The sequence below is a fragment of the Mustela putorius genome, unplaced genomic scaffold, assembly GCF_011764305.1.
Source record: "Mustela putorius furo isolate JIRA1106 unplaced genomic scaffold, ASM1176430v1.1 tig00000450_pilon_pilon_pilon, whole genome shotgun sequence".
Taxonomy (NCBI): domain Eukaryota; kingdom Metazoa; phylum Chordata; class Mammalia; order Carnivora; family Mustelidae; genus Mustela; species Mustela putorius.
This window is the reverse complement of record NW_025421385.1, coordinates 205378-218398: the sequence shown is the minus strand read 5'-3', so window position 1 is coordinate 218398 and position 13021 is coordinate 205378. Positions and strand designations below refer to the sequence as shown.

General features: G+C 54.8%; 1 protein-coding gene across 18 annotated transcripts in view; it reads left to right on the top strand.

Annotated features, from left to right (window-relative positions):
- The window catches only part of FAM120B (family with sequence similarity 120B), an 88944-nt gene that overhangs the window by 31359 nt on the left and 44564 nt on the right, over nt 1-13021 (top strand). For 17 of the 18 annotated variants that reach the window (XR_006606756.1, XM_045079969.1, XM_045079963.1 and 14 more), the window contains 2 exons: nt 5954-6126; nt 9450-9542. Coding sequence is in view for 17 of the 18 variants with exons in the window: in XM_045079969.1 (XP_044935904.1) it covers nt 5954-6126; nt 9450-9542 (266 nt within the window). In the remaining variant the exon portion in view is untranslated. The remainder of the gene's footprint in view (nt 1-5953; nt 6127-9449; nt 9543-13021) is intronic. The other variant, XM_045079966.1, reaches the window with a different exon arrangement.

Sequence of the window (13021 nt, the reverse complement as noted above, 5' to 3'; positions counted from 1 at the left end):
CCAGGCGCCCGCCCGACGGTGTTAAGCTGAAGCGAGACAGGCCGCGCCCATCTGTGTCCCGGCAGCTCCCCTGCCCCGGCGGCCGCGCGGGCGCCGTCCCCGCCCCGGGCTCGGGAGACCCGACGTGGCGGGTGCCCGTGCCCTTGTTGTGCGACGGCGACCGTCCTGTGGGACACGGGTCCGGTGGTTCTGTTGTCCCGAGACGGCTGGAAGCGGCCGGGCTGCACCGATGCCGTTGCGGGGCGCGTCCCGGTGGGGCGGCCGGAGCGTCCCCTCTGCTGAGCCGCGGCCGTGCGGGGGCCGGTCCCGGCTCTGCGCGGTGGACGGACGCGGGGGCAGGCGGAGGACCCGACCGGCCGGAGCGGGGAATGGAGCGGCGGCGCGGGGGGCGGCTCGGCGGCGGCGCAGGTGCTCCGGGAGCCCCGCGGCCGCCCCGTGCTCCGGTCCGCGCGAGCCGCGGGGGGCGGTCGTGGGTCTCCGTGTTCCGGGTCGCGCCGCGTCTGCCCCGCTCGCTCCCCGCGCACCCGGAGACGCGCCTCGGTCGGCCTCAGACGCGCGGAGCCGGCGCTTCCTTCCCGCGGCCGCGGCCCCGGGCGGGCCCTCGAGGCGCTCGCGTCCTCCTCCGCGTGTGGCGGCCTGAGGAGCCTCGGACCAGACCCCAGACCCCGGCGGGCGCTCGGCAGGGCGTTCTCGTGCCCAGAGGCGGGGCGGCGCGGGGTTCCCTCCGCAGGCGGCCCGGCCCGGCTCCCGCGGCTGCCCGGTGGCTGCCCGGTGGACGTTCCCGGCGACGTCGTGTGTCCTCGCCGCGCGGGTGTTGGAACCTCGCCGTCGCCTCCGGAGCGCGACTTTCCCGGAAACGGGGCGCGTCGGTCAGCCCCGCTCGCGTCGCTTGTCCCCGCGGTCCGTGTGTCCCCGCGGTCCGTGTGTCCCCGCCGTCCGTGTGTCCCCGCCGTCCGTGTGTCCCCGCGGTCCGTGTGTCCCCGCCGTCCGTGTGTCCCCGCGGTCCGTGTGTCCCCGCCGTCCGTGTGTCCCCGCCGTCCGTGTGTCCCCGCGGTCCGTGTGTCCCCGCCGTCCGTGTGTCCCCGCCGTCCGTGTGTCCCCGCCGTCCGTGTGTCCCCGCGGTCCGTGTGTCCCCGCCGTCCGTGTGTCCCCGCCGTCCGTGTGTCCCCGCCGTCCATGCGGCACGTCCGTGCGGCCCCGGTGGCTGTACGAAGGCCGAGCGGCCACGGGACGGCGACGGCCCCGCCCGCTTCCTGCCCCAGAGGCCGCGTTCCGGGAGGAGAATCGGCGTCTGGAGCACAGTGCTGGCTCCTTGGAGGAGCGCAGACGGCGCCGCCCCGGCGCAGCAGCAAGCCCGAGGGCGACTCACTCCCAGGACCCAGGACCACGACCCAAGCCGGAGGCCGAGGCTTCCCCGGTGGAGCCCGCGGCGCCGCTGACGAGTCCGAGCGAGCCGGGTCCCAGCCCCCGTCGAGCGTTGGGCCACATCCCCGCGCCCGAAGCTTCCTGTGGGAGACGTGTGCGTTACCGCGTTCTGCTCTGTTCGTACCTGCGTGAGCGCCTTTACCTTTATTGTTATTTTTCTAAGATTTTTTATTTCTTTATCTGAGAGTGAGCATGAGCGAGGAGAAGGTCAGGGAGCAGCGGACCCCGTGGCGCTGGGGCCCGATGCGGGCGCAACCCCGTGACTCCAGGATCATGACCTGAGCCGGAGGCCGTCCAACCAACGAGCCACCCAGGCGCCCAGAACTCCTGTTTTGAATGATTGTTACAAATAGGCTCCTGAAGTTCACCCAGCCAGTTTGCACGTGAGGGTGTCAGGATTTTTAGTTTGTTTTCCGTTGGTCAGGAATGCTCTAGGAAACGGAATGCTAAGTAAACACTCATGTAAATCACACTTGGGGACTAAAGCCTTCACAGGTGAGCTCGAGACGTCGGCTACGTGCACGCTAATCTCGAGACTCTGACCCGCTTCGTGCTGACCGTGGACCCGAGCCAGACAGGCTTATGGTTTTTCTCCGCAGCCGTGGGCCAGGGAAGTCATTGGAAGAGGACGCTGATGAGGTCATGTGTTTCCGTGTGAAACGCGTGCAGAGCTGCCCCGGTCATAGGAGTCTCCTTATCCGCTCACTTCTGTTGCTGTGACAGCACAAACTGTGGGACGCCACGGCCTTGTTACTCATGGGGTGCAGGCAGCAGCCCTCTGCCGGGCAGACCCTCCAGGTGGCTCTGCAGAAGGTCTTCAGAGTTGGCGACCACAGAAGGGACTTCCCCCTGCTCCTTCCTCCATGGGCTCAGGTCCCTCGGAAGGATCCGAGGCGCTCCTGTCCATCTGTTCGCACAGAATCCTTGACCAAGCTGCAGGATTTGGTTTTTGAAGCTGATGTGTTCTAGATGTGATGCTGATTGGTGGCCTAGAGATGAGATCAGTTGTTTAGGTCTGTGGCTCTTTGAAATATCTCAGCTGCCCCTGGAGCTCTGGGGGAGGTCGAGGAGCCATCCGTGCAGGCACAGTCTTATTTGTCCCAGGAGCAAGGGTGTGTGTGTGGCGGGCGGTGGGGGGGTGGGGGGTGGGGAGGAGCTCTGGGCTGATCTGCCGTCCGGTCCTGATCAAAATAGGTAACTTTTTAAAAGATTTTATTTATTTATTTGACAGAGAGATCACAAACAGGGGAGCAGCAGAGGGAGAGGGAGAAGCAGACTCCCCGCTGAGCAGGGAGCCCAGTGCCCTGGGATCATGACCTGAGCCGAAGGCAGACACTTAACCGAATGAGCCACGCAGGCATCCCAAAATGGGTTTCTTTTAAACTGAAATTATGAGTGGTGTCTTTGTGTTAGGTAGGCTCAGCCCTCTTGGATTATCATGTGTTTAAACCACTTCATCTGGAGTGAGTTTCCCCATGGAGGAGAACTAATCTAAATGATCCTTCAAGGAAATTCACATCTTCTGGCTTAAGATGATGAAATCTATCAACCGAGAAGTAAATCTCTTGGGCCCTACTTAGGAAGAGAACCAACCTTATAATTAGGGCCATTATGTAGGCTCCTCAGGGTCCCACGCAGCCTAGCAAGTACTGCACGTGACATCAAAGGACTACAGCCCCGGGATATGTTGTCTCGTATTGGAGACAGAGATCCTTGGTTTCCGGAGAAGGCTGCAGAGGTATCTTGTCTCCTATACTGATATGTAAACAGGTGTTCAGTACCTAGTTTTGTTTTTTTTTAAGATTTTATTCATTTATTGAACAGACAGTGATCACAAGTAGGCAGAGAGGCAGGCGGGGGGTGGGGGGGGAGCAGGCTCCCTGCTAAACAGAGAGCCCGATGTGGGGCTCGATCCCAGGACCCTGGGATCATGACTTGAGCCAAAGGCAGAGGCTTTAACCCACTGAGCTACTCAAGCGCCCCCAGTACCTAGTTTTTGACCAAATAAATTATTAATTGAATTTAGGATTCACATTCTCGAATTGAATTAGAAATTTTTGAGGACATGGTTTTTCAAACTGGTGGTTTTCTGTAATCCGTTTTATCATTAGACCTCAAGAACCAATTTCTTTATCATTGCGAGTTTTTCTTTTCTTATCTGTGTTAATGATTTCTTGGCTGTTTTGTGGAAAAATATAGAATGGTATTCAAACTCTGCCTGTGTCCGAATCACCTGGAGGGCACGCTACAGCAGATGCTGCTCCCTGACCTCTGGAGTTGGATTAGTAGGCCCGGGGTGCGGCCTGAGAATTTGCAATTCTTTTTTCTCTTTTTTAGGATTTAGCGTGTGCATGTACACGCACGCGTGCACGCACACGCACAGGAATGAGAACAAAGGGGGGCAGAGGGAGAGAATAGTCAAGCAGAGTCCCCGCTGAGCATGGAGCCCAGTGTGGGCTTAGTGCGGGGCTTACTTCCACACCCCATGAGATCACGACTGGAGCTGAAGCCCAAGAGTCGGATGTTCCACCAGCTGAGCCACCCATGTGCTCCACGAATTTGCAGTTATAACAGATTCCCAGGTGACATCAAGGCCAGAGTGACGGCTGCTGGCGTGGAACTGGTTGTTCAGGACATCTCTTGCATATTGCTGCCACAAGTACTTGGCTCTCAGTATGTCCCGTGAACCTCATTTTTTCTGTTTTAAACTCTGTGAGTGAGCAAATGAAATGCAAGGTGCAGTGTTACCACTGACAGTCCCCACTCACTCTGCTGGGGACTTGGCCTCTCGGCTGTGTGTAAATGTTGTGTATGCATCGAGGAAAGGACTAGAAACTGTATTTTCAAACACAGCTATATGTGAGTGGTGGGATTGTAAATTTGCTATTTTCTGATGCTTTTTTTTCCCTTAGTTTTTTACAATGCATGACTTTTAGAGTCAGAAAAAATGTTTTTCAGCTACTTGAGTACATTTGAAATAGCTGTGATGATGGGACGTTCCTCACTTACCTTCTATCAGGGCTTGGCAAACGTCTGTATTTTAGGTTTTGGGGGCATCATGGTCTCTGCTGCCGTGGCCCAGCTCTGCACTTGGACCGTGTGGGACCACAGACAGCACCCAGGGGAGTAAGTGTGGTGCCGTTGTGGTGACACTTTATTCAGAGACATTGAAATTGGCATTTCCTTTGATTTTCTTGCATTTTTTTTTTTAATCACTTAAACATGTGAAAACTTATTCTGAGTTTAGGGCCCTGCAAAAACAGGCGGTGAGCTGGATTTGGCCCATGGGCTACAGTTTGCTGACCCTACAAAATGATTTTGTGAAAAGTATGTTTCTAAGAAGTCATGGCTGACCCTCGATAATCCTGGAATAATACCTCTATCTTATTAACTGGTGCCATACATTGTTTTTTGCCAATTGTCTTCACTATTTTCTTTCTTTCAAGAGAAAAATGATTTTTTTTCTCTCCAAAATAAATAATGAACAAGTTTTTTTAGGTAACACTTCAGCTGTTTCAGGAATGCAGGTGGCTTTGCTGGGTTGTTCCACTTCCGGTGGTGGGAGATCGTGGCCAAGAGTAGTAAATGACACTCTGAGCAGTGGGCGTAGGAGGAGAGCTGCTTCATCGAGTCCTTCAGTTCTGACCATTCGGGTCCCGGGTTCGGTTTCCGTCGTGGACGTGGGACATGGAGACCTCAGCCGCCCTGGCTCTTGAGGCGCGGTGTTGTAGCTTCATGACCCGACAGAAGTCACAGCTGCTGCCCAGAGTGGGGCCTGGCTCGGCCTGGGACCTGCCTGTGTTTGCAGATGCCGGCAAGAGCCCCCCACCCCCTTCTTCAGAGGCCTGGGGCCATTTGTTGTGATTTAAGGAAATGAGTAAGGGTTGTTTTTTTAGACTTAAATAATTTAAAGGCTACAACATTGTTGTTCTTGTTTGCTAACTTTAGGGCCATGCTTTCTGAGGCCGGGCCCACGAATGCCCCGCACCCAAGCCTCCAGGTTGCTCAGTGCAGGTTCCCGGCATCATACACACAGAACCCAGGAAGATGGTGTTTTTTACAGTCTCTGTAGTGGATTCTTTTTACCTTGAAGTTTGAAAACGGCTGGTCTGGAGGAATCAGAGCAAGCTGACAGGATAAGTGGGTGATCTTTGCACCAGCAACACACCGCGGCTGTGTTCTTTCCCATACCCGGAGACAGGACCTTCTAAACATACTCCGAAAGCCTTCCTAATAATGCAGGCCACAGCACCGTAGGAAAGAAGCCCTAGTTTCCCCCAAAACATAGTCCTGGAACAGGAGTGTTCTCCGTGAAGTGCAGACCTGCTGGCCTTGAGCGTTTGTTTCTTACCCCCAGGTGGTTTGTTCCTGCTCACTCTCTTGTCCCTTAACCTAAGGCCCAAAGATGTCAGAAAGGGCAGAGGTTAGGGTCTTTTATTCTTCATTGAAGTTCTACAGGAAGCATGTTGTTAACTTGCTGGTGCAAAGGATAATGGTAAATGGGCTTTTTTTTTTTTTTTTAAACTAGGGGGCACACCGGATTTGAAATCACTGTGGCTGAACCAGGAGCCGGGAGTACAGGGCCGGCGCTTGGACGCCCTCCTGGGCTGTTTCGACCTCTCCTCCTCCAGAGAAGAGCTGCAGGCGGTGGAAAACCCCTTCAAGGCGCTGTGCTGCCTCTTGATCTACCTCTTCGTGCAGGTACCCGCAGCCTTGTCAGGCGCTGCACCGACGCCTCGCGCCTGCTCTCCACTGTGTGCAGTGTGGCACTTGGGGGCCTGGGTGGGCCCATCCCTGTGTCCTCCTGCCCAGGACCTGCCCCTCGCAGCTGTCGAACTGGGACGGGCTCCCTGTCCACACTTGCTGGACGCCTGTCTGTTGGAAGAGGCTCGTGATGCTCGTCCGTGCGGCAGAGGCGTGGGAACCGGGGGCAGAAGCGTGCTCTGAGCCGTGCGCTGCCTGCCCGGGTGCCGCTGGCGTCCGGGGGCTGCTCCCGCCAGGGCCCCGGTGTTGTGGTGTTTACTGAGCATTTCCCTTCACTGCCCAGTCTAGGGCAAGGCAGTGGGTGCCCCCTGAGGTTATTGGGGCATCGCGTTGCGGGAAGCATGAGGCATGTTTTGCAGACATGCCCAGTAAAATGTCCGCGGGGGCCGTCATTGTCATGGTCTGTGTCTTCCTTGCCCGTCTGAACCGGGGGTTGCAGGCCTCACGTGACAGATGCCGTGCAGGGCCCTAACTGCTGTCCCTCGACAAGTTAGGCAGTTTCGGTCTCATTGTTTTACGCCTTGGTTATGTGTGGAAAGTACAAAGGCCCATGAGAGCATTTGTCTTCGTAACAGTTGTCCATGCGCGGGGCAGTGTTCGGACCCCTCGGGAGAGAGGCCGGGCCGCTCCTCTTCAGCCTCTTTCCTCCCACTTTCTTACTTCGCTCTGTTATTTTCTAGATGATTCGGTCTCACATTTGTCACAACAACAAAAAGTTCTTTCTGTTCACGTCTCTCTTTCTTCAGCCCGTTCAGACCTCCTGTCCTCTCGATGCTTTTGGACTGTCTTGCCTTCTACTCTGGCCTCTCTCTCTGGTGGATCTTGGCGCTCCTTTGGCATAAACACCGTATTCTCATTTGCCCGGAATAGAGATATACGTGACTGTTTTTCAGACCTGAATTCACTTTTACCGTGGAATTACATTTCAAGGAGCTTTGTACTGATGCTTCTTTTCCATTTCTAATCTGTAGCTAGTTCTGCGTTTCGCATTTTTAAAAAATGTGGTTAAACGACTTCAAGTTTTATTGCTTTGTGATCGGTTTCACATGGCTGCGGCGTAAACTTGAGCTTCACTGTTTTGAGGAGAACATTTCGTTACTGGTACCAGACTCAGCAATACAATTGAATAGAGCATGGGTTTTTCAGTGTAAAACTGCCTTTCTTTTGATGTCATTTACGGAATACTCAAGCATGTATCCGTCAGTATTTTCTGTCCACCGTGGCTGAGAGAGGCCATTGCGGGGGTTGGGAATGGTGGATAACCTGGAGCTGAGGTTTCTCCTTCAGAGAAACACGTGTGTTTTCTTCTCCGTGTTGTCTGTGTGCATACGAACAGCCATTCCTTGAACACACGTTTTGACTTAGTCTTTCAGTCCGAGGGTTGTACCTGCTGATAGTCACTCCTCACAGCTCTGCGCTTGTCACTCGTGCAGGTGACTGTGTCCAGACCTCGGAACAGCAGCTTCCCACAGGCGCCAGTAATGACGACCTTCACTAAGAATCTGTTGTGAGTCAGCGCGGGGCAGACTTAAAGAGCATGTTTAAATTGGAGCTTTTTGAAACGGAAAAACAGTGAATGGACATATCAGTGACCTCTCAGAGATGGAAAAGGGACTGTAAATTACTCCCAGGGTGAATTTCTCTTAGGGTTTCATAGGGCTGAAAAGGTAAATTTATAAAAGTGTACTTTTCTGTGATTACACTTACGTTAGACGTTCCGTTGTGCGACGTGAGGAGCCGGACCCGTGGGAACGGGCTCTCCGAGGCTCCAGGTCAGCAGTAACACTTTTTATTGAGGGCTTATCTGAGAACTCTCAGGAAGGGTGGGTTTACATCAGAGCGAGCTACATAGTTTTTATAATCTCTAGTTGAGCAGGTGCTTTAAAGAGTAATGTCCGTTGTGTGAAATGCTCAGCGAGCCCATGTTCCTCGCCTCTGTGGTTTCGATCTGTCACTGCGGAGGTGGGTCACCTGTGAGACGGTCTGTGGGATGCCTCTCTCTCCTCTAAGTTGGTGCTTTAAAATCACCCGTCTTCCAAAGTCACTAACGGCAAGAAGTAGAATTACATTCCCACAAAACCAGTCACCACGGAGAGCGATGGGGCTTTAATGGAATGAAAAAGTGTGTTCTCTGCTGGGTCTGGCTTCTGTAGCCTGGGGTCTTTTTTCTCGGTCGTGAGTGCTACGCGTCTGTGGACTTGTTATTCCCTGAAATAGTTCGAGCTGTCCTTGATACAAAGGCAGTAAGTACGTCACAATGGAACAGGGCCAGGTGGTGACGGGGTTGCTGCCTTGGCGCCGGGTGGAGGTGACCAATGCCAGAAATAATTTGCTCTTCCTGGAGAGGGCAGCGGGTCCTGGCTGGGGAGAGCAGGAGTCCCTAGAAAACTGTCTTTGTGGATTATGGTGGGGTCATTTTTATCAGGAGTAAACATGAGCCACTTTTATCACTGAGGAGGAATCAGAATTCTAACCCACGGGTTTGTGGTTGTCATCCTGATTGGTTTTTTCCTTCAGGCCTTTACTTGCCACAGAACGTGTTCCTCTGTAGAAAGAGGTTCTCGATTCTTACGATGGCTGTGGAAATGCTGACTGAGGGAACTGCAGTGCTTTTCTCTGCCGGCAGCATTTGGTGGCTGAGCGGGAAATGAGCGGGAAAGGTCACCACCCCGCAAGCTGGGAGGAGGGGCCCTGGGGCAGCCGCTGTCCATGGTCCTCCCAGGCCCGTCCTTGCCACCGCTGTCTCGAGCCCCAGAGTCTCCCCATCTGTCTCCAAATCCCCGCGCTCCTTGTTCTTGCTCACAGTTTGGTCGGGCTCCTTGATTCCACAGAAGAGCAGAGGGTCTCACATGTGGGGGTCCTGGGATCTGAGTCTGCAGGTTTCACCAGGGCTGGCGAAGGTGGAAGTTTATCCCAGCTTTGATCATCCCAGCTCACGCTGCAAACCCCCGGATTGCCAGATCTGGGATCTGGTGCCCAGAGCAGTCACTTGTGTTGCTGTAAGACTTGGGCTTGGCTGTGAGTCCTGGCCTCTCCCAGGAATTCTAGAGCTTCCCCCCTTGCTATGGAGCAACCAGGGCCCTGTCCAGCTTGGCCCTGGGCATTATGGGCTGTGGGCTCTGGACAAAGAGGCCCACTGACCTCCGCCTCTGCCTCATCTCCTGCCCTGTGTGTGCGCCTGTGTTCAGTCGTTGGATCCGTGTGCAGAGTGTCGCGTTTTTCCCAAGGTTCATGCTGCTTCTCTTTCTTCTCCCTTTCAGGTGGACACTCTTTGCCTGGAGGATCTGCATGCTTTTATTGCTCAGGCCTTGTGCCTCCAAGGAAAGTCAACGGTGCAGCTTGTGGACCTGCAGGTACTGGCCTGATGAACTGTCACGGTTCTGGCAACCGCCTGCCTGACCAGGGTCGGCGCTCTTGCCAGCCTTTTCTTCTGTTGCGTTTTTAAGTTTTGGCTGGTGTTCCACAGAAAAGATAAGAAAGCGCATGTAATCACGGTATTCTTACGATGCTGTGGTTGGTTTCGTCCGTCGCACAGTGGAGCCCAGGGTCTTGCCAGGTTATTGAAGCTCTTACAGAGCCGTATACAGATGGCGCCCTGTATACAGATGGCCACTACTCGGTTTCTGGGGAGTGGCCCTCTAGACCTCGGTCTCTGCCGAGTCACGTGCTCACAAGAGCCCCCTCATTCCAGCACTGATCCTGTCTCCGTATTGTAGTCACGTGAGCAGAATAGTCGGCGTGATCCCTTATAAGCTTTGCTAACTTTAGGAAAATACGACGCCTCTTTCTGATGTTCGTGATTTTGGCCCATACACGGCTTGTCCTGCCTGTTTTGTCTGTGGGCCTCATCTTCCAGACGTTGGTGACCGCTCTTTGGGGCTGGGCCACGTCCCACCCGCTGTGTGTCCTCTCTCAGTGGCTTGCCTGTGGAGCGTTCAGTAATGGAGATTTCGCGCCTGTGTTGCTTTTATTCAGATGTTGCCGCTCATGGGTGTTTATGCCTTGAATTTCATGAACGAGCCATTGGCAGCTGAGCCTGGCTCCTCTGCGCTGTGGCCACCCCTGTATCCTAGAGGAAAACCCAAGGTCAGGTCAGTTTTTGTGGAAACTGAAGACTTTGCTTTATAAATGCCATTGGATAATGGTAATGAGTTTTATCCACAGATTCTAGTTAATTGAATTCGTTTTCATTGGTCTTTTAGTGAAAAAAAAAAAAACAGAAAACAAATTTCATTTATAAACAGCTTCTGATCTAATCTCAGAACTCCTCCGTACCACGTTTACTCCATGGACTGATTCTTGTAGCAGCCCAGTTAAATACAGTGCAGATGGCGTGTGTGTGAGCGGAGTCATTATGTTACAGTCAAGAAAGTTATTTTTAGAAGTGGATTTTTTTCCTCCTTTTGGCAAGGCACAGTTTTAAAAAGTGAATTTGGGGTTATTGCTAGGCTAATGCTAGGGGCCCTTGCCGTGGTGGTGGTGTTGTGCACCATGAGTCGGACCTCACACCAGCACCCCTGGCATGGTGTGCACGCGGGAGCAGTTTGGTCCGTGGTGGACAGGGAGTCTCAGATGGGAGAGCTGTGCACACAGTCCTAGAGTGTGAGGGGTAGTCAGTGTCCAGGCCCGCACCAGCTTCTGGTTGGACTATCCCCCAGGGCCTCAGGAAGACCTGACTTTATCACGGTCTCGCTTGTTCCAGGCACACGGCCACCTGAGTGGCACCTGGCACCTTCGGGGGCCGTGGTTCCCATCAGCCGAACGGGGCGCTCCCAGTGAGGGTCCCTTGTCCTGGCTCCTCCACACCGCAGTCTTCGCCCCTTTCTGGCAGGGTCTCTGTTGTGTGAGCGCGAACAGCTGCCCTTCACCTCCAAGGCGCTGGTAGTCTCTGAGCCTTCGTGAACTCCGGGTGCGGCATGTAGGTTTTCAGCTTCCATAGTTTAATCACTGAAGACGAGAAATTGTAGAAAGAATTTGGAAGATTTTACTTAACGTGGCCATAGGGTTCACGGCAGGTGCCGGGTGGCACCTCTCGCTCTGGGGCTTCTGGTGAGGCCTGGCTCCAACCCCCAGGCCACGCCCTCTGCCCTCCCTGGGCCTTTGCTCTGCTGACTGGGCCCTCCCTCTGTCTTCGTATTCCCGTTCATCCTTTGTCTTAAACTTGGTCTCTTGGACTGGCTCTGTCCTTCCGTGGGTAGAGTCCAGTGTCCCTCCCGTGGGTAGAGTCCAGTGTCCCTCCCGTGGGTAGAGTCCAGTGTCCCTCCCGTGGGTAGAGTCCAGTGTCCCTCCCCTGGAAAACCCCACGTCCAGCCCATCGTGGCTGGCCCATCTTGCCCTTCGGAGGGTGCTCTCTGCGGGACGGAGCGCGTCTCTGGGTCTGCGCTGCGTCTCACCTTCGGCCCCATAGCGCAGTCGCGCCTGCCTGACATGCGGTCGCCGAAGCAAAGGTTAGGGAACACTCGGCTGCCAGCCCCACCGAGCACTGGGTCCCGCGCTGCGTTCGCTCCCCTTCTGAGCCCGTGGCACGCCGTTGGCTTGTCTTTGTTAAGAAACAGTACCTCTCACATGCGGCACTTCTTCCCGAGAGACCTGCGGGCCTCACTCTGGCACCCGGCTTGGTCGTTGGGGAGTGTGGCCCAAGGCAGGCTTTCACGGTGGGGACCTTGGTGGGAGAGCTGTGGGTCCTGTGCGGGGTTTTCACGCTCTTCCTGCTCTGTTGATGCAGGCCTGCCTAGAGGGAGAGACGGAGCTTCTCCTCGTTTGCTTTCAGCGCCCGTCACTCTGCTGACATGACTAGAGCCTGCTTGACTGGGCAGAGTGGTTGTGTAGGTGCGGCCTTGGGGGGACACCCCCTTTGCAGAGCCCCCTGTGCCTCTGCCACCTCTCCCTGGAGCTCCCAGCAGAGCCAGAGAGGCAGCTGTGGCATGTGGTCTGCCCTGGGCCATCCTCTGGGTAGCTGGTGACTTGTAACTTAACCGCTGTTGCTCATAGTCTTTGATGCACCAGCCAGAGTCATGGAAGCCACAGCTCCCGTACACCCGTGGGCGTGGGTGATCGTGGAATAGTCTGGGATTCACGTGATTAGCTCCTGGCCTGAAAAGCAAAGCTAGGACCCTTCCACTTGCAGCATCAAAGCAAAGAGCAGAGGGTAGAGCAGAGGCGGCAGAGAAGGAGGGTGTGGGAGAGAAGACTCTGTGCCCGTCCTGTCTCTGCCTCGTCCACTGGGAAGGCAAACACCACGCCATTTCCTGTCTCCGTCAGCTCCTACCTGGGGCCTCGTTCCTGGGGAGTTGAATGCATGTGTTTGTTTTTGTGAAGCTCCTAAGTGTGTCTCAGATTTTCTGAGACTGAAATGTGATAAGCCGAAGCTCCTGGGAGACTTCCAACTCGATGTTTACATCTGAATGTGGGGATGGGTTCCGGTTGAGCAGCAGGACTCCCCAAGGGTGGCAGGCCAGAGAAATGTCCTTCTAGAACTGGCCTTCTAAACTGTTCTTGCTGGAGGAGGTCTTCGCCACTCACACTGGGCTCGTGTTGTATGGGAGAGGTGGGTCCCTCTGCCTAAACTCTGGGCTCTGGAAGGCTGGGAAGGGTCCTTGTTGGTAGCCCTCAGCAGCTGGCTTACAGCAGTGCCCAGCAAACGCTTGGGAAGTGCTTGGTGGTGGCGACTGGGGTTTTGTGGAGCTCGTCTGCGACATGTGATTTTATCTCTGTGTTTTCTGTATTTTAATCTGAGGCCGTGTCGTCTTGCTGGAGCACTATCTGACATTTAACCAGTAGAATATGAGTAAAGAAATAACAGTATTTTAGCATTTCTGCAGGAGGTTTTCTG